Source organism: Antedon bifida, chromosome 5, assembly GCF_963402885.1.
Source record: "Antedon bifida chromosome 5, ecAntBifi1.1, whole genome shotgun sequence".
Lineage (NCBI taxonomy): Eukaryota > Metazoa > Echinodermata > Crinoidea > Comatulida > Antedonidae > Antedon > Antedon bifida.
Window position 1 is genome coordinate 22210197 of NC_136230.1, and position 21954 is coordinate 22232150.

Sequence of the window (21954 nt, forward strand, 5' to 3'; positions counted from 1 at the left end):
GAAATAAGAATGACAATTTAATAGGCCTAATGTATTTGTAAAAGAAGACCGTAATAAAGTTCGCACCCGGGCCGCGTTAAGACTAAGTAATTAACTATAAGTATAATCGACCAAGCGGCTATTCTGTGTTGGTTCCCTTTCCCATAAGGAAAAATAGTATAATTTCCGGTCATCATATGGCCCGATATAAAGTAATAGCAATTATCACAGACAACGTGGGTGTGTGCGTGAAATCCATCTTTGCACTTTACACGTTTCCCTAAATAGGATTCCCTTACATTGTAAAACCTTCAAATGCATTAATGCATTAAGGAATAGGCATAAACATTTTTTTTTTCACGAATGTTAAGTACCCCCGCCCTCCCACACTCCTATTTTAACCCATTGCGTACCGGATGGGCATCACAATTATTATGTTCTGCTATATGATCAATGTATCAAGGAATTAAAAGTCTTAGAGAGATGACCAAATGACCTTATACCATACATTGCATGGGGGATTTCCACCCATCCACGTTTACTCCTGCTATGTAGGCCTATGTTTTCGTTACAATGTGCACTCTTTCAAGATAAAACATACGATTCTGCGTTCAGTGACCTTTTAAAATGCATTCATAATTTATGCATGCTATGAGTCTGGATCCAAGATGTCTTCCGTAGCGGTAATTATCGTGGTGGTATATGACGGGGTACTAGGCCTATGTAGGCCTTCAATTTAAATCGATCTAATGAAGTCACACACTCTAACAAAATATTGAACTTACCGTCCAGGTCTAGGGTCAGACACAATAACATTAATAAAACAAAGAAGTAGGATGCCTACAGGTAACACCTTCATCATTGCTGTGTGGTGTTACATTTGCCACACTTCGACAACAAAGCGTTTTTGTTATGCTATAGAGATGTTGGAAATTCCACTCTGACGTCATTAGTTGGTGCTGAGTATGGACGTTGGGAATTACACTTGGGAAATACGAGCCTCATAAATCCAAATGAGAGTGACATTCGTTTCTGTGAATTTCTGATTTCCGTCCGAAAAATAAAAGAACGTTAATTGCTATCGAGATAGTGTCCGCAGGGGTGGAATTTTATCCTAATTATTATTTTTTATATTTTGTATTCTATAATCTTTGGATTTAGAGTGATAGTAAACCTATTAATAATCATTAAATTTTCAGTTCAACTACGCGATGACTTCATGTAAGTATTAGTAGGCCTATGATGATTATACTCCATATATACAGTATGTCAAATCATTTAACAGATAATATCACTTAAATGCCAAGAAACCGATGTCTATTATAGATATTTGATTTAGCAAAAAAAAAAAATTCTAAAAAATCACAACCATTTTAAAAACGATACTAGGCCTAAATTTAGAGATTGAAGACATTAAGCGTTCTTAGAATTTATTGTGTGATTGATAATGCACTTACAAAAATCAATTCAGTCAACAATGTCGTATTGTATTTGTAGGCCTTTTATATTTTATAGGCCTCTATTAAAGTGAAACGTGATACTGTTTGTAAACCTAAATAGTTATACATAACTTTTCATATAGGTATATACTTTGTACTTAACTTAGCCTTAAAAATTTTTGGTAATTAAACATATAAAATCTACAAATGTTCGTGTCATAACGTCTCGCCTTTGTTGTGTAGTCTACAAATTTGTTTTAGTGTACATGACACATTATAATGTTAACATGGCACGCAGTCAAAGAGTGTATACCATTGTAATTCGTATTGTACGTTAAAATTGAATATTAATTGATAGGCTCACATTAATATCCTCATAATTTCACTATAATTATGTTGAAGACGTTTGCTAGTTATTCGACAGCAAAACAAGGGGAACACATTAAGAGAATGTGCATGCAGGCCTATTGAGCGAAACAACAGTAAGAAATTGTGTTGTTAGTTGAGCAGAAATATATATAGTTTTAACTTTCAATACTTTACTTAATTTTTTTCGGGTCAACCAAATTGTGACTTTTTGTGGTCATCAACCGGAAACTACATAATTGTTACCTTAGCCACAAGCTCTGCAACTTTTTCTGGCTGTTTACTTTTTTTTATTTAGCTTTTTGCTTATTTTATTTTGTATCTCCAATGAGACTCAGCCACGAATCCAACAGCATTGTCATTATTTTCAGTAATTTGCCTTTGGATATATTATGTATATATAAATTGCGCACATTCACATAATGTGCATATTTGTGCGCATGTGGATACGAAATAACATATATTACTCCTTGCGGAGGGTTGAAACTCTCCGATTGCTCTTGTTTTAGGTGCGATCAGGAGAGATATTTTTAACTATAACGGCAACAGAAAATATCGTTATTTATAAGTACAGATTGGTATAGTCATTGTTTTCACTTAGTTTCTTGTTTCAGGTTTATTCTTTATACATAAGCCATAAATTATACATAGGCCTATTATTTTAATACATAGAAAGTGTAGTGTAGTGCAGTTATTTCCGAGACAACCAATTAAATACAGTGTACTTTTATTTTGTGATTTCCGTATCCCACATCAAGGTGATCGCATAACCCGCTCAGCTTCAAGCGAACCCAAATCAATACGCCTACAAGATATACTGTACTCGAACCATATACCATGACATTTTAAAAATCATGTTTGTGTGTACAAATGTACGTACTGTACAACCATGCGTTTGATATAATCAAAATGATGGTCTTATGTGAATGGATGACTGTGAGTAATTTGATTATTCATAATCGTTCATTCACATAAAGGCATTTTGTTTCTCATGAAATGTTTATAGGGTGCTCGTACAACAATATTGTTCGGGATGACAGTGCATTAGATGTATTTGATGTAATATTCACACGAATTTGGTGATATGAAGGTATGATAAAAATATGACCCCATAATTTTATTTCCTTGTTTCTGTGGGCCCATACTCAATCTATTCAATGTACAGAGTGTAGTTTCTGCTAAAACTACAGAATGTCTGCAAAGTAAAAATTGTGTTATTTATTAAACTCCTAGGCCTATATTTAGGTTTGTAATGCCTATCCTACAATTACAGTGAACCGGTATTGGAATGCATAATTCCTTGAATTTAATCAAGCTGAACTTTACTCCAAAGTCTGCTTCTTAGTGAGAACGTATTCGTCTCATGACTTTTGTATCAGTGGTGGCGCCAGCGGTAGCCCCCCCCCCCCTCCCCGTCGGGGAGTATTGACCATATTTGTCGGGGAGAAAAATATGATCATATCTTTTCTGGTAAAAAATAAAACCATATTAAGTGTACTACTATATATTTTAAGTAACTGCGGCATTCCATTTTGACGTACGTACGATACACTGACAGCGAAGTAAACAGTATGTGGTACGCATTTGTCTGGTGGTGTCTCTTTGTACGAATCTTTCTTTCAAATTACGCGAATTGTTAAAAATATTTTTATTAACTTTCTTTACCTTCTAAAAACATATTTTAAAACAATCAATTCCGCTGTTAAGCAATCACAAAACCCTTCATTTCTAGCAGTGTTTGGAACGAATGTTCAATAAAACCCAGTATGTTGTTATAGTCTGCATACCTCGTTTTGAGTAACATGAGAAAGAATGACTTGACTGGTAATATTGAGATCCAGTGAGTTGTTAATCAGATTATAACTAACCTGAATCGGTGAATCTGTGCAGGAGTAGATAACAATGTCCCGTATGCAATTTGCGTCCGGCACAGGACATTTTCTGGTTGAATATTCTCAATTTGATCTATTAACCTCTAACCTACACTACTTCACCTTAGCTGTTTTTGACAATCTTCGCAACATTCATCTTTTGAATATAATAAGAATTCCGACTAATTTACTTATTAACATAATTAACATAATGTTTTCAATACAAGGTTAACCACAGCAGTAAACACGTTGGTTTAGACTAATGGTTACATTGGTCGTAGTATATAAAAGCAGTCTCTCAGTAACAACTGCTGATTCTACGGAACATATCCGTATACACATCTTCTACGTTGGTAACAACTTTACTGTTTTTCTTGTTTTTTACGTGAATTGAAATTATGTTTACCGTTACCCTTCACAATTAGGCTATTCATAAAATGATGCTGAAGTTCATACTCACTCGACATTGAGTAATATATTGAAAGTCGGAAGGGTTTTGGATTTAGGCGAATCCATCAATAAGCGTATGAATTATTTGATACCCACTGATTTCATTTACTAAATATTTGAGGAAGCGAATTGTCAAGTCAAAATTATGTCAAGCGTTAGATGTAAGCCATTTGATCTGGGCAAGCGGTCTGTTGTTAGATCGCCTTGGTAACTCAAATGAATACATGACTTGCGATAGTCAGTTAGACTCTATCTACTGACAACTGCAGAATAGAGTGTCTGAGACGTCATACTGTTAAATACCGAAATACTAAAAATGTATAATTGTTATTGGAACAATAGATGTTGGATACTTCCAGTACACATGACCCCTCCAATTAGTCTCATTCGTCACATTTACATTTTACTCGGATCCACGTAGCCTACTGGACAGCCTATATAACTGGATTAATAACTAATTCAGTTAGGCTACCAACAAGTAGATTATCTAGTACCGCAATTATTACTAAACAACCAATACACCCGTAACAATTTGGATAATTATTTAGGGCATTTCTCAAAAAATATGGTAGTTGCATTGATTACAGATTATTTAATTTGTACAGTTTCAGTCGCTTGCTATTTACAGAGACTACATAACATTAATTTTGTTAGCATTTTAATATTATCAACAAACCAAACAATATAGCAATATGAGTCTAGAAATATGACTATTGTCATTATCAAAACAGATATAACATTATATAATACAATGTGTTCAATTCTCGTTCCTAACACAGCATGTTTGCATCACATTATGAACGTATTATGAATAACTCTGGAAACAGTGTTGCAGCATGGTAATCTAGTCTTCCTGTATTAACCTAAAGATGTGTGGATGAGATTTTAGTTATACAAAGTTTACAAACAATGACTATCTAAATTTATAATCCAAGCAAGCACACAGCTATATCAATAAGTAATAAAATCTATTTCTACTGTAGCATCGAGAATAACAATTACGTTATAAAAAGCAACTGCAGGCAAGCGTACATTGAAAGTTAAAACCCATAATAAACCTATGTTAACCTTATGCTACTACGTTTATTTACAGGAATGTGCTTTTGTTAACAAAAGTTTAGTTGAAAAATGGTTTCTACTTTACGTAGGAAGTCAAAAAGCGCAGCAACTAGAAGCATCAACAATAGACACACAGTCTATTCGTGATACGTACGTTTTCAATAGTGTAGTCTAACAAATGTGATTTCTACATTATTTTCAGAAAATTAAAAAGAAAAACCATTAGGTAAAATCTGTTTTTCCTTCTTCAGGCTGACAAACTGCATGCAAGTTTTCATTTCCACGGTATGACTCAGGAGGACAGTTCACTAAAGAAGAAACAAAGATATTATGAATAAATGTACAAGGTAAACTACGAATTAGATGGTAAATACCTCTATAACAGTTTCGTTGTTCCTTACACGAACCGATTCTTCCAAAGATCAACATTATGACAATTTTAAAAAATATTTTAAAATATATATGATAAAAAAAGATAAATTAACAGGTGACCATATAACAATTTAAATATTATTTGTTGTAAAACAGACCAACCTGAATTTGGAAAGATTTCAACTCACCACATATGTATCCATCATCGTGTGCATACTGAGTCTTTGGACATATTGGACCATGTAAATCAGCATTAAATTCTACCATTTCAACAGGTTCACCTCTGAGATCAAATATGTCACCTGGTGTCAGCACGTTTTGAAGTTGAACAACTTTAGCGATGATACTGTCAATCTTGTCTTTCACTTTATGCGCTGATTCCTGTCGACTTACATTCACCATATCAATGGATGTCACGTTGGTACTTGTTATTTCAAATGTTATTTTCCTTAGAAATGATTTACCATTTGGAGTCAACTCCTTATAGTTGAGACGCTCTAGGTTTGGGTCATCACTACTAATGACTTTCTCAATAACATCGTTCAAAGTTTCATTTGTTAAATTAGAGGAATCTACTCGGTAAAGTCCTATGGATATTTTGCTGGAGAACTCCGGCATGGATATGTCAAGAACGTGAAGTCTTGCGGGATTTGAAAGCTTTTTTCCGTGATTGTTTGATGCTTCACATACATACCATCCATCTTGGTTAAATGTTGGGCTTAATATCTCAATAATCGAGCCATTCTGACCTGGGATTAGTTCCATATCTGACGTTAAAGACTGAAAGTACCATTGGTAGTCTGTCAGTGGCCGAGCGGACGCCTGACAAGTGAAATATGCACCTTCGATATTACCATGTTCGATTACAGTGTCTTGCGGGTGCTCGGTGATCAGTGGTGCAAATTCAATTGTGACGTCACATTGTAATGATGAAACCTTTGTAACTTTATTGCAAGCCTGACAACTGTAAGTTCCAGAATTAGATGAATTTACTTGGTTTAAATGCAATGAGTTTGAATTCATTCCACTCAGTATTTGGCCATTAAACTTCCAACTAAATGTTGGTAATGGATTTCCAGTGGCTTGGCACGTCAGAGTAATATTCTCTCCTTCAATGGTAGTTAATTTTGGCTCAGGGTGCTGAGTAATGATGGGAGCTTCTAAACATACATCATTATAATCTTTAAGAAAAACAACCCGCGTTAGTACAATCGTCCCACTTGTTTCTACTTCTTCGGAACTTGACAAATTACCATTCAGGAACGTTGATACATATTCATCGAGAGCGATGACATTCTGGTAACTTTCTCTTCCTTCTGACAAATATTTTAAGGCAATCAATTCCGCTGTTAAGCAATCATAAAACCATTCACAGTCAGTGAGACCACTTGCATTACGAGTATATTGGTCCATAACAGTTTTCCAGTTAGTCATCACGTCAACCTCAAGTAATGCTTTGTTGTTTGTTTTCCTCTTTGAAGAATCAATAACCTTCGATAACGCATTTTTCTCAACTCCATCACCTGCATTGGAGTCTTCTAAATCACTCATAGTTAAGTTAAAAAATAACAATGCACTAGTGTTTACATCACTCGATGATACTGCTACTGATAGATTGTACATGTAATCGTTTTGAAACTTTGTTTCCAATGCTTTTGCATGTACATTAGCAACTTTACTGATATTTACCATATCTAGTAGTGTCTGGAACGAATGTTCAATAAAACCCAGTATGTTGGTATAGTCTGCGCACATTTCTTCGTTTTGAATAACGTGTTGATCTCGAGAAAGGCTGTTAATATTTAGATCCAGTGAGTTGTTTATCAGATTATAACTTATCCTTTGCATCGGGGGCTGTTCAATAATTGCATTGGTGTCACGTCTATTACGATGTCCAAAACGTCTTTGGGTCACTCCTCTCCTTCTTCTTACTGATCTTGTTATGTCACCAAACAATTCCTCCGTAATGAAAAGTGCAGCATTTTGAATAGTATAATTGAAATTGTTGGCATCAATTATTACTTGAATCTGTACAGGAGTAGATGACAACGTAATATAACATAAAAATGGAATCATGGAAGTGTCTTCTACAACTAGATCAATGTTAAAGTAAAGTTTCTTTAACTCTAAACTTCCTTCAAGTGATCCGTTTATCTGATGTTGTTTTATATTCAGACCTGCTTTAACATCTTTTCGTATTTTCCTCAATGCATCTTGAGTATTGTTGAAGTGTTTCTTCAGTATCGTAACCCTGTCTGATACTTCTATTTGCTGGTTCAATGCATCGTCTAAATCGATTGATGCTTCGTGCAATGCTGCTTCTGCAACAGATGCACGTAAAACAGCATCATCAAACTGTTTAATTGGTACAGCAAGGTTGGTGGTTTCGTTTTTTATTTGATCAAATGCTCGACTTCGTTGTTTTCGGCAATGTTCATTTTCCCGTACACAATTGGCGTCCGGGACATGTACGCTGCAAGGAACACTTTCTGTTTGAAGCTTCTCAATTTGACCTATAACATCATACCTAGCACATATGCTACACGACTCCAACGTAGCTGTTACTAAAACAGTTTTTTGACATTCTTCACAACATTCACCTTTTGAATAGGAATCTCGAGTGCCCTTCTTTATGGAAGTTATAAATGCTATTGTATCTAGTACTGCGCTAACAAATCTTTTCAATACAAGATTAACCGCAGCAGTAACAAGCTTTATAGGGTTTAAACTAAGGGTTTTGACGGGCGTTGGTATATAACAAATATCACAGCAGCCGGTCGTCTCACTAACAACTGTTGATTCATTTTTCTTAATACAACATTCATATGGAATATATCCGTACACATCTTCTACGTAGGGAACAAGTTTACTTCCGGGTAGACATACACCACTGCATTCTTGTATTTCACATACATTGGCCAGGGCTTCTTCTAATTCTCTTGTATCATGGCGTGAATCTTCAAGTGTTTGGCGTGCTATTTCAACTTCGTTGTTTGCAGCAACCAAACTTCCCAAAGCGGACTCATGTTTCATGCTAGCTTTAGCAAGATTATCAATGAGATTGGCTTCTTCCTCCAATGCATCCCGCAATGTTAATGTTGCTATTTCGAGAGCCTTTGAAGCTTGGCCAAGTCTTCGTTCGCTGTCGTCAATTGATTTTTGCGATAAAGAGATGATTTTGTTTTTCAGTGTTCTTCCTAATGATAATGGACCTTCAACCGTTGCTTCTCCATTTACAGATAGCACCATCGACTCAAATGATGTCATTATTGAAGTAGCGTTACCCATCACATCAAACAAACCCCAAAGCTTACCAAAAAAACTAAAATAAATCCCGTTCATTTTTAGGTGCATAGTCGTGTCTTGTTCAATTCCAAGAAGATTGGTGTTAATCGGTATGCTTCCTATCCAATGATTAACGTTGCATGCAAATGCTAATCTCAATATCGATCCACCTGGAACACGGATGTATTTATTTAGGGTTTGAGTATCAGAGTATTCTCCTGTCATACATACATTAGGTACAGGCTGATTATCCTGGTGTTGGTCTTTAAAGTTTGTACAATTGTTAAATGAATTTAAGACTTTTACCCCTAATGACGGAAAACAGAGATTTTTTGGCAAACATATGCTGGAATAAATGCGAAAACCAGACCCCGATGTCTTTAAATAAGCGAAAAGATTCTGAACTTCTACAAGAACTTTGTTACTGAGATGCTCTATTCCAGCTGTAAAATTTAAAAGATCAGTTTGCAAATTGATTGTACCGGGGTTGTTGGACAGTTTGTCATTAACATTCCAAAGCGTATTTATAATAACCTTACATTGTAGACGTAACTCAGCCAGAGACTTAGCAATCTGTTTCAAATATTTTTGAGTTAACGCTTGGAAATACTGATTAATATTGTAATTTAATTCATTGACTGTAGACAGCAGATTGGAATACAATTCGTCATATTCAACAGTCATTAGTTGTTCACATAACTCTTTCAGTTGAGATGATATGTTATGAAGATCACTTATAATCTCTGTCATATTGCTAAGATCTGATGGAATGCCAAGCTCCGGTGACAAATCGTAGTCCACAGACACTTCTACAGTAGATTCAACAGTATTTAGCAACCAGGAAAAAGGTGTGTCATAAAAAAATCCAAATGATGTAGATGATTCCATTGTTATCCCTCGATCAGGAGACAAAGGTCCATCTACAAGAAAACCTAATATAAATTTAACTGTTAAATTATATTCATTGTAATCATTAGAATTCTTAAATACAGTATATCACAATGATATTGGCAGGTAAATAATAATCTGCTTATTATAAGTTAACAACACCGTCTGTAAATAAAACTCACCACCAACACTGACGTACAAACTCGGCCTACCAGCCTTATTTGAGATGAAATCCAATACTATGTCTTCACCAAGCATCTTCCAGAATAAGCTAATTTTGGAATTTCCGAATTGTTGCAACGCCCAGCGTTGTATAAATAGATGACTGAATAACTAGAAAACGAGATACATACTAAAATGATTTAGGGATAACAAGTTGTAGGAACATTAGCTATTTAAAGCTACCAATTATTTATGTTTATTGAAACAAGGACAATTTAAGAAAAATGACTACCTGTGCTACATTTTCTAGAGAAACTTGAACATCTCCACTACCTTCGACTTTAGCAGATACTGTGTTGTTGAGGTAGTAGGAGTATTGCAAATTCATCAAGATGCTGACTTTATCGCCTCCATTGTTATAGTTAACATTTGGATTATGCATACCATTTTTTGAAAAAGCCAGGAAATTGACATTAACTTCAAAGGAATCATCATATTCTATATTCCTGATGTACTTAGAAATATCTCTGGAACCTTCTGGAAATACCATCATTACTTCTCCAGATGTCATTGTGCACATACCCACTAATAAACAGTACTTTCCTTTGAACGGTGGTTGTGGCAAAGATACATGTCTGCCTCCAATCATCAATTCTGCCTTCGAGAGTAATAAGACAGAGTACTGGCCATCACTTACGACGGGTGCAGCTTCACACCACTCAATCGATTTTATTTCAGCTCCAAGAAGACTCAATGCTGAAAAAGATGTTGTAGCATCCATCGGATCTATGTCAACGGATATAAACGTTATCCAATCAGGGAAGACATTTTCAAGTTGCCGTGTGTAATTGCGATACAAAGAATTATACCGAACAAAATATTGAATATCATCTAATGTTATGGCTTTACTTTGGCAGTTGTCATTTTGTAACACTGTTGACATGCTACTTGTTACTATCTGTCCGTCAAGACTAAGTGGTAATTCCAACATTTCTGTTGCCAGTGATGTAATTCCGTTGGTCTCAACAGTAAAGTTATTTTTATTTGTCCATTTGTTAGTAGATACATAATAATGTCCTGTGCATGTGGAATAAGTCGATAGTACAAAACAACCTGATGGTAATCGATAGCCTGGTGTAAACATTGTGTCCACATTGTGTGAGCTGTTCTTTAAAACGAATATATTGTCATCGTGTGGTGTAAGAAACGCTGCTGCTTCCCGTCCTCTTAGGACATATGATATCTTCACAAAACCTTGTCTAACTCCACGAACTGAACACGTAAGGTTATTTATTTTTGAAGAAAACGATAACGTGTCTGGCTCAACAATAATTTTATCAGAATCTGTTTTGATAGTTAGGTCAAGCGCTAGTTTTGGTTTAGCAATAAATTTCAAATCATAAACATCTCCTACCCAAACATCAGGCCACTCTGGTGTTGTTACGAACCCTTCTGCGCATGTCTTTCCCGTATAACCAGTCCCAGAGCAGTCACATGTATAACCACCCACCGCGTTTTGGGACGTCTGACAAACACCATTTAAACATGGCGATGGAGAACATACCTGGATTTCTAAAATAAAACAAGGTGTGTTGACATTATTGGTATGATGAATTTTAATCGTTTCGCACAGGTTGCTGTTCTATCATGTAAACAATAGTTTATAAAAAGGCAAGTGCCCTCATTGTTATCAGATGACACCCGAGTAAGCGGACAATGTTATGATTTTTGCAAGATTGATTTTATCATCTTGCATTATTTTGAAGTTCGCCATTTCCGTTTGTCTGTCCGTAGAGATATGTTTCCTTTCAAATTAAGACATCCATTTGTTATGAATATGTATAAGAAAATGTTACGTGATGTAATAAATGTGTTTACTGCATCTTACCAGAACATTTTGGAAAAGTACTATTCCATTTTCCAGATATTAAACATTTCGTCACAATATTTCCTTCCAAGAAATATCCGGAATCACAGCCAAAACTGCACTGACTTTCTACATTATTTTCGCATGGAATTCTGACGTAACCATTTTTAGGCAATGGAACTTCGGAACATAGAATTTCTACAAGACAGTGTCGAGTTTAAGTTTATAATATATACAAAACTAAAATGATTAGTTATAATTTAAGAATAAAAATAATAGAAATATAAATACCTTTACCTTTTAATATATTTTAGCCACATACCTTCACAACTTGTTAGTTGGCCACTCCAAACACTGTTTGATAGACATTCTCTAACATCAGATCCCAATAAGCGATAATTCCATTTGCACTCAAAGACACACGTTTCTCCAGTTGTGAATCCAGTACATGAGCGATTGCCATCAAAAGGTACACCGATTTCAACACAAGGGCTTGCTGTTAATTAATACATAGCAATGTGATATTATTTTATTAAGTTAATAGATTTTTTCAATAGATTACTAGCTGATGGCAACAATACAAAACAAGGTTCTCAAAATGTACCATTGTTCCAAAAACAAAAATGAAAAAAAAAAGAGCTCTCCGGAACAGCATCCCAAAACAACAGGCCTATACTAAAATAATATGACATTGATATGATATGAAAAGGCTGATTTGTTGAAAAGGGAAACCACACAGGTCAGTAATAATAGTAATAGGTCAGTAACGAGAGTAATACGTAAGCATTGATTAGTGAGAGTGGTTACCAATTTTCGAGTGAAGTGTGTTTTAGTAAAGCCTCGTATTATTTGTAGTTATAAAAAAACGTATAATACTGATGTTTTTTTCTGGATTGTATATAATTTGCACTTTATGCAAAAACAATTAAAAGATAATATTGTCCCCCTGAAACAAAATAATTGTTTTAAATATTTTTGTTGAATATGTCATTTCAATATCACATACTAGTTATTCACTTTTACCAAAACAAAATTAATTACCTGAAAAAACTGTAATTTAAAGCAAAAAATAGTAAATTTTACTAAAAGACATTAGGTTTTTGGCTGAATTCAACCGTTTATTTTGTCTTTTTATAAGTGAAAACATTATTTATTTAAGATATTTTTACGGAAGTGATTAACATTATTAAAACAGCGAATTAACATATTCAACATTTTGTTTTTATTAATCTTCATTTTTCATGTTTTTGAGGAACATGACAGTCAGTCAGTCGTACCTGTGCAGCCTTTCTTATCATGATCAAGTGTCCATCCTTCATGGCAATCACAGCTGAAGCTACCAATTGAGTTGGAACATTGTTGCGCACATTCGTCTATTCCAACAAAACATTCGTCAATATCTGATATAATAAAAAGACATGCGATTACATTTTGTTTCCATGTATTTTTTAACTAAATACATTTATTTTTTTATTTTTTAGCAGAATGTTAGAAGAATTTAATAAAGTTATAAATAAAATAATTTCTAAAAACGTTATGCTATACTAGTATTTCGTACCTTTACAATTGTATGAATCGTATACTTCATATCCGGCGTTACAAATACACTCAAAACTACCAGGTGAGTTTGTACAATTGTTACAATTAGCGTAGGAACATTCATCAATGTCTGGAAAAATACAATGGCAAATAAAGAAATAATCATGTGGCGTTGAGAAAGCCGATTATTAACTTACAGTCTACACAGGTAGTCTTGTGAAAGTTGGTATTTCTGCGTTTTTAATGGCATTAAAATACAGCAAACTTTATCGATTAGTTTCAGATTAATATATTATTCACTTCACCTCACTAGATAGCCAAGCCTACCTGGTTGCATTATCATTCGGATATATTTTTTCATTTTTGTGCTTGCTTTCGACGTAGTCAACGGAATTCTTTACACAGGCCTACTTAACCGTTTAAAGAGTGGCCAACAATGATATGTGTATAGTGACGTCGATTGTCAGTATTGACAATTCACTTCAAACGTATTGGCAAAGTTGAAACGGCTGTATTTTGTAATTACATTACCTGTGCAGCTATTAGTGCCAGAATATCCATCGTCGCAAGAGCATCTAAATGTGCCATGAAGGTTTTCACAAAAGTGTTCGCAGTTGCCATTGTTCAATAAGCATTCATTGACATCTATTATTAAAGTAAAATAACAAGATAATTGAAAAAAACAAAATCTCAATAATTTTTTGCACAGAGGATTCGTTTTTTTGTGCCACGTTATGTGACACTGAAACTTATCTATTTGGGGTTATTGTTGGGCTGGGAAGGAAATATCAGTAAAGAGAATAAAAACCGAATTGAAAACTTAAAGGTACTGGGTAGAGCGGGGAAATAATTGGTTCGTCTGTGCAAACGCTTGACTCTTTCTACAGCGATCGACTTGCCGATGTGTTCCATGCTATATTGGAAGACACCAATCATCCTCTTCATAACGCATAATCGGCGCCGTTATCGTAAGAAGTTGTAGGGTGAGGACGGTGAACGCGCAGACGGACTGTTACAAGTACTCGTTCTACCCAGCTGGGATATGGAATTATAACAAAAGATTTGTTAGATAGTCCTTTTTTCCCCTTATATTTATTTATTTTTTATAGGCAAGCCAAGATAATTTATGAGCACTGTAACTTCCATTTATATTGGACAATAAATGAATCTGTATCTGTAAACCTGCTCTCCTTCGCGATCAAAATCGTGTGTGACCAATCCTCAATGCCATACGGTTCTGGATGGAAGCAGTGGTGTTAAAATAAATTGAATAATACTATTGATGTCCCATTCCAAATTGAATGCTCGAATCCAGTCTTATCCATCTCGCATTTGAACAGGCAAACATTGGAAATATACTTTCCATTTGAACAGTCATTGTTTGGTGGATAAATAATGTTTCAATTAATGTTACCTAGTTGATTCTATTTCTATAATATTTAAATAAAAGAATAAATACTGAAAACCACAAAATAGATTTAGGTATTTTACCAATTTCACATCTATCGCCTTCATATGTATCGGGACATTCACAATTGTTAGGTCCTACACAGTTACCGTTGTTCTCACATGATGGATCGCAGATGGCTACAAAAAATACAAACTAATTTAAATGCGTTTAAATAGTATAATACTTCAAACCTTTAAAGATGTATTTTCCTCCAAAAAACATTGACAAAAATAATATAAATGACAAAATAATTATATAATTATGATTAAATTTAAAAAAAAACATTGGCTGGCAGACAATTAAACTATTTTTTTGTTTAAATTATACCAATTTTTTTTTACAAAAACAATGCATTTTTTCCCCGATACAATTTGAGTTCAAAGTGGATAATTATTTTATTTTTATAAATGTTATTGGCATATTCGACAAAAAATGTTTTAAGAATTATTTTTTCTACATAATATACATCCTTAAGGGTTTTGAACGGCATTGTAAAATCACATGTAATAAACGGAGAATGATCGGCTGGTAATTTATCTTTCAACTCATTTTATTTATTTGTTATTATTATAATGCGATTATGTATAATTTGGGCATAAAATAAGACGTGATTTTTATAAAATTACGACCAGTCGTTTTCTATGTTTATATCAATTACAGCTTATATACATTTTAAACGAATGTAATTTATAGTTTATTCAAGTCTTTAGCCAACGTACCCAAACAATTCGTATGCATTGATAATTCATATCCATCCCGACACCCGCACTGAAATCCTCCAAACGTGTTGGTACAAACTTGTGCACATCCACCATTGTCTGTCCAGCACTCATTTACTTGTGTAAAATGAAACAAAAATGGTTTTTAATTTCCTTTCTATTCGTTATAGAAGAAGTGATTGTATGAATTGGCAAATTTGTTCTAAAAAATTCTCATAAAAAAAATACAGCCAAACATTCGCTAATCAATCACCCGATACATTAACGAAATCATATCAGGGAAGGAAAAAAATTTCACTTATTCCTCATCATACTTCATCAACAAGTAGGCTTACGGATTCTTCTGACGCCAACCTGCAACCCACTAATGAACTTGTATTTAAAAGCGTTCCCGCTTTCAACGGGGACGTAATACTGATCTGTACATTGTTATAAAAGTAAAATGTCCGCACTGGACGCAAATGTTCCCGGATCCACCAGTAGGTGGCGCTGTACACGACTAAAGCTTTTAACGGACACACTCAATACTTAGGGAGAAATCAGTTAAAATTCCCCAGATATGTATGTTGTAACCAACATTTTGATAGTGTATAGCATGGAAGGCCTTAGAATGGTTTTAAGAGGGTTGGAAACGCTGAAAAACATACGAAACAATATATATCTGAGCCAAAAAGTGAATTGACGATGTTATTTAAATAACCTTCATGCATATTCGGCATGTCTTTGGGAAGTAACGTCTTCGGAAGCATTGGAATGCTCGGAAATGTCACCCAAACAAAGTTTAAAGTTTGAGAAAAAGATGTCAACCCTGTTCTGATCGGTCGGTTAAAACCCAATTGGATCGACGAGTTGGATGGCTCAGTGGGCTTGTATTGAGGCTATATCGATTCTCTACTTGATAATTTTTTTAAATATTTTTTTTTAGTTTGAGAAAGATTATTTAGAGGGTTAAGTTTTTAATATTTAGGACGAGTTTTATTATTTATTTATTTCATAGTTGATTAAATTAATCCGTCAGACAGATAGATGCACTATTAGACTAAACAACGATACCACATACATGACCAATGTGAGTACAGACACTATCCCAACATTCACTTCCAACATCAAAATCAGTAGGTTGAGAGGATGCATTCCCCGTATGGGTGGGTAATGCATCCTCTTACCACCAGAATCCTTTATCAACTACAGTCATCCTCCAAGAACATGAACATAACACAAAAGTATGTGCAACATCAAAACAGTTCAAGACATTTACCAGTAGATTGAAATCCTTTCACCATGCCTTCAACATTGGTCATTTTGCTAACACCTTCATCTTTTAATTATTGTGCCGCGGCACAACATCTATAAATGTACAGGTAGCCCCTTTCATCTGGCCAGACGCAACACATGGCATCTATCTCTAGTTCCGAAAAACTCTGGGTATATTTAAGTGCTTTTTAAGTCTACTTACAATCATCGCATGCGTCTCCTACATAATGATCTTGACATTCACAATAATCTGGAACCGTGCACGTTCCGTGAACACATGGTGGATTACACACAGCTATATAGTAAAACAATCACAATTTAACATTGTAAATCATCAGTACCTTGATTTTACACTGTTTGGTTCGGGTTGGTAACATTTATTTAAAGACTCTAGACTTGCTTGTTAACGTTTTGTGAAAATAATGCATATAATATAACTTTAAAAATATTAAACCAGGTAATTTCATAGACGTGTTTTATGCCTAGATTGGTTAGGCTTAGTTAACGTACGGACATCGTACGCGATGCCTAGCCTGACGTTGTCTCGTTACTGAATTAATTGTCTTTCCATTTTTGGCAGAATCGGTTACTGTGGAAAACCTGGTATTTTCGATTAAAAGTTACGGTTCTTTTATTTGTTTGGTGCATCACATCACAATATGAACAATCCGCGCGCGATGCATGTTGTTTAAAGCGGGTCGCTTAAATTAATAGAATCGACTTATTGTTCACACTTTTAACCGTTAAAAATGATCTTAATAGGTCCATGTAGTATTTATTTTTACATAAAATGTAGCGTGTGACTTTAAATTGGGTTAAACAACGTTGGTCTAGTGTCTTTAACTTTAAATGTTTTTCTCTTTCACGTAGGCATAAACAAATACAATATACGGTAACATTCAGATGAGCACAAGTCTTCTTGTTTTCAGTAGCTTATTTAGACACAATTTGCCCTTATTATTTGTACTATATAATATGATCTTTGTAGTTAAAATACCCAAAAGTCTCAATTAATGATAGTAATAAATGCGACGATGTGTAGACTGGGTAGGCCTACTAATACCTACCTTCGCATTGTCCATTATCATTCTCTACATAACCAGTATGACATCGGCAATAATAACTTCCAGCAGTGTTGTAACAGATATGATGACAGCCACCATTGGTGGTACTGCATTCATTGATATCTTTAAAAATATAACCACATACGGTAGTAGTTAGCATATAAATTAAAACGGTTACTGTAGTGTAATTGAATAGTAACAGTACTATCCGTAGAAGCAAAATTAGTATAGTATCATCAGCAACAATAGCAATAGAAAGCAGCAACAACATTAACACAGCAGCACCAAAAGCATCACCAGTAGCAGCAATGGAAACATCAGCAGTACCTGCAGCTACAGTAGCAGTAGCAACAAGGACAACAACTACAGCAATAGCAACAGCAACATAAATAGAAGCAACATAAATATACAGCAGCAGCAACAGAAACAACAGCAGCGGCACCCGAGGTAGCAACACCCATATAAACCGCAGCAACAGTAGCAGCAACAACAGAGTAAGCAACAGCAGCATCTGCATCAGCAGCAGCATCAGCAGCAAAAATATATCTCCTCAATTGAACGAAAGATGCATAAATGCGGCTCCCTCTTCGAATCTCTATGGTACAGTATTGCTAGACCTACATTTATGGTTTAAGGGCCGTTGAATCACATTTTAGAATAATATTACGAAAGTGTATACATGGTTCTATTAAAGATTAACTCAAATAAATGGTCCACATTTTCAGCATCCAAATAAGAATGTGTGGTTTACATACAAAAATACAGATACTAGACTTCTGTACTGTAATTTTTAAATGTTATTCACAATATGTATTAACTCACCATTGCACCGTGGTCCACCAAATCCGGACAAGCATTGGCAATTATTTGGAGACTCACATGTTCCACCAACACCACAGCCTCGTGAGCATATTGCTTTTAGAAAAAAAAACACGTACCTGCTCTTAACTCCCATACAACGGAAAATCACGGTCGATTCCAATCTATTTGAATTTTTGTCTTATATATAATTTTTTTTAAATTTTATTTTATGTCTTTAGGCTATGTTGCCAAGGATTAGTAATAGTAAATGAATTACTGTCCTATCAGATAGGTGGTAATCGCCCTGATACAGGGGCTATTTTGAGAACCAGTTTACCGCGATAACCCCCTACTCTTCTCGAATAATGAACTGAGTTCTTTAAAGTGCACACATGTTATAACTGTGTACACTGGACCTCCGGTTTATAGTCCTTATCCACCACCAGAACTAGGAGCGAGTCGGCCTCGAACCCTTGCCGATGTTGTTTAGGTACGGTAAACGGCGCCCCTGCCTTAACCGCTCGGCCATTTGATTTGGTAACATCGGATAAACTATTGTAACTACTGAAAAATATCTTAATTCTGATTTCTGTTACACATACATAACATTTAACACAGATGTTATTTAAAATCATGAATGGAGCTGAACTTTAAAGTTATCTGACAAAGTTCTTAAGTCGCCCTATTTTTCATATTTTATTTAGGCATTATGAGTAGGCCTATAAGTATAATAATTATGTGTTTCAATGAAAGTATACCACTCAACAGCAGAACATATATCATGTCATGTTCAAATGACATTATTATTATTACGAATGTCATAATTGCACACATGACTACTTACGAATTGTACAGCCTCTTAGTCTGTCTTCAGACCATCCACCACAGCAAAAGTAGTTTGTTGAGGTGACCAAGTATCTTTCAGTGCGGTACGCTCGACTGTACCGACGACTTTAAACAAATGCACATTTAGTCAAAGGTATGGTGAAAACAAATACCAACAAATATAAGGTAAGTTCAAATTAATTGTATGCCTATCAGTGAGTTAACTATCCATATCTTAATAGAAGAATTAAGTGATCCGTACAAACGACAAAATTAAATATGTTTATTTAATTACACAACAAAAACATATCAAAGGACTAAAAGTAATACATTTACGTGTAATATCACATGTTACTATGTATGAGAATTATCCACTAAGGCGCAGTATTGGTCTAAAGCAGTAGGATAGGCAATCTATCTAAAAAACAGCCCAAAGTGAAACAATTGCAAACAGAGATGTATGCAAAAGTATGCAAAATAGCAGTACAAGTTAAATAAAATATGCAAATAAGGGGGACAATTTAAAGTTGTGCTATATCTAAAAAACCACTAATGCTAGAGAGTTGATTTTTTTCACAGCCGTATTCAGAATGTACATAATTATTTCTATTTGCTCCAATGAAAAATTTTACAAAAAAAAATGACCGGAAGTACGACATTTGACCCTCAACCCCACTTCTCAATATTGCATATGATTATAATGAAACTAAAATGTCTGTAGAGACTTTGTTCTGCCGTCAAATGACTCGAATACAGGTTTCTAATAGCCAACATAGAACTGTTTAGTAAATCTCAAAATCACACCTGTATCACTCACCTCAAAAGTATGCAAATTATTAGTACAAATTACATGAAGTATGCAAATTAGGGGATGAAATTACAGGTTCATATATATCGAAAACATTAAGGTTAGAGAGGTGATTTTTTCAAAAATGTGTTCAGAATGTACATATTAATATTTGCTCTAAATTGAAATATTTTACGTTATTTTGGACTCTGGATTACAGGGATTACATTACTGGGATACAGGTTTCCTATAGTCGACATGGGACCGCTTTGTAATTCCCAAAATCCTGTGTAACACCGCGAAAGCATGCAAATTAGTAGTACAAATTACCTGAAATATGCAAATAAGGAGTCTTTCCATATCACAAAAACCATTATTGCTAGAGAATTTTTCAAAGCAAATAAGGCAAAAAGAAATTGCCATAGAACAAAAAAGCGGTGTAAAGCATTAAAATATAAATAAATAGCCATACTGTAGCAACGTATTAAAGCAAATAACAATGTAAAGCAAAGAAATTGCCATAGCAAAAAAAAAGCAGTTCCAATGATTAAACAAAATAAAGAAATAGTCATAGCAACGTATTAAAGCAAAACCTAAATGACTTAAAGCAGTATAAGCAGATCATCACTAAATCGAAAAGAAATTGGCATAGCCAAAAAAGCAGTGTAAAGCATTAGAAAGTAAAGTATTAAAATAAACAGTATAATGCAAAACAATTTTCCATAGCAAGAAAAGAAGTTTAAAGCATTATCAAAATAAAGAATAGTTCTAAAGACTTCACCACTTAGTATAGATAGCAAAACTAGCAAACATAGCATGTTCATAGCAACAAAATAGCCAAAAATATGTATGTCACAATACAAGGAAAAACAAAGGCAAATCATAAACAACCATCCTGCGCCTCTCTCGTAATATCACGCTATGTACCACGCCCAAAACAATAATATAAACAGTCAATGAATAGGACTAAAGTTTGGTTCCCACTTGGAAGCAACGCAAGTGAGTCAAATCAAATGCGACAGTTCAGGATGTCATCCTTCGCGTCGATAACTTGGGCTTACGTTCTTTATAAGAAATAGACATTATTTACCTGTACGTTGTACACCTCCACCAATTAAATAATCCGCAACGTGTTGTACCCGAGGTCCGTCGGGAGATTGGGTACGACACTCGACGTGTCATCCACACCGATACGTCTCTGTTGCAAACATGTGCACTAATAAAAGAATATAAATTTGTCAAAATATGGTAACCGCAAACACATGAACATTAGTAGGCCAATTTACTCCATGATAGGTCGTCTGTAGGTTGCCTGACGTTTATGTGCAAGCAGGCAACCTAATAATTTTGTCAATTGATATAACAATAAATAAAAGTATTGAACTTACATGATCATACAAAATATGTAGTAAACACATTTCAATGTTATTATTTACATTGCAATGAGTAGAACGATGTTTATGATGGAGCTTCTTCTGAATAAATGCTTCTTAAGTTTTGGCGAAAACATAACAGTTCAAATTCATGAGGTCATATATCAACAGCTGCGGCATGTCTCCAGTATAATTTACTGGAATTGTATTGTATATCACTTCCTCATCCTTTTTTCTTTGATAAGCCCAATATGTATAGTCTTTGTATCTCGAACCACCGAAAACACTTAAACATCATGTTTAAATAATGGTATATTTTATATTGTTTTATGAACCTATACAGATGAAGAACTACGAATCTTAAAGCAAACCAAACTTTTATGATGCTTTATTCGTTTGCAGAA

General features: G+C 34.6%; 1 protein-coding gene across 1 annotated transcript; it reads right to left on the reverse strand.

Moving 5' to 3' along the window:
- Nucleotides 1–4670: 4670 nt before the first annotated feature.
- Nucleotides 4671–21388, reverse strand: LOC144842007 (uncharacterized). The gene is made up of 16 exons (XM_078698343.1): nucleotides 21268–21388; nucleotides 19410–19516; nucleotides 18587–18679; nucleotides 17768–17887; nucleotides 16903–16995; nucleotides 15447–15563; nucleotides 14769–14864; nucleotides 13809–13922; nucleotides 13297–13407; nucleotides 13016–13138; nucleotides 12061–12234; nucleotides 11760–11936; nucleotides 10164–11443; nucleotides 9892–10042; nucleotides 5725–9741; nucleotides 4671–5472 (listed from the first exon to the last, which is right to left on the reverse strand). Exons 1-16 carry the CDS (start codon nucleotides 21357–21359, stop codon nucleotides 5387–5389), a joined length of 6951 nt encoding a protein of 2316 aa, XP_078554469.1. The 5' UTR covers nucleotides 21360–21388; the 3' UTR covers nucleotides 4671–5386.
- Between the last annotated feature and the right edge of the window lie 566 nt (nucleotides 21389–21954).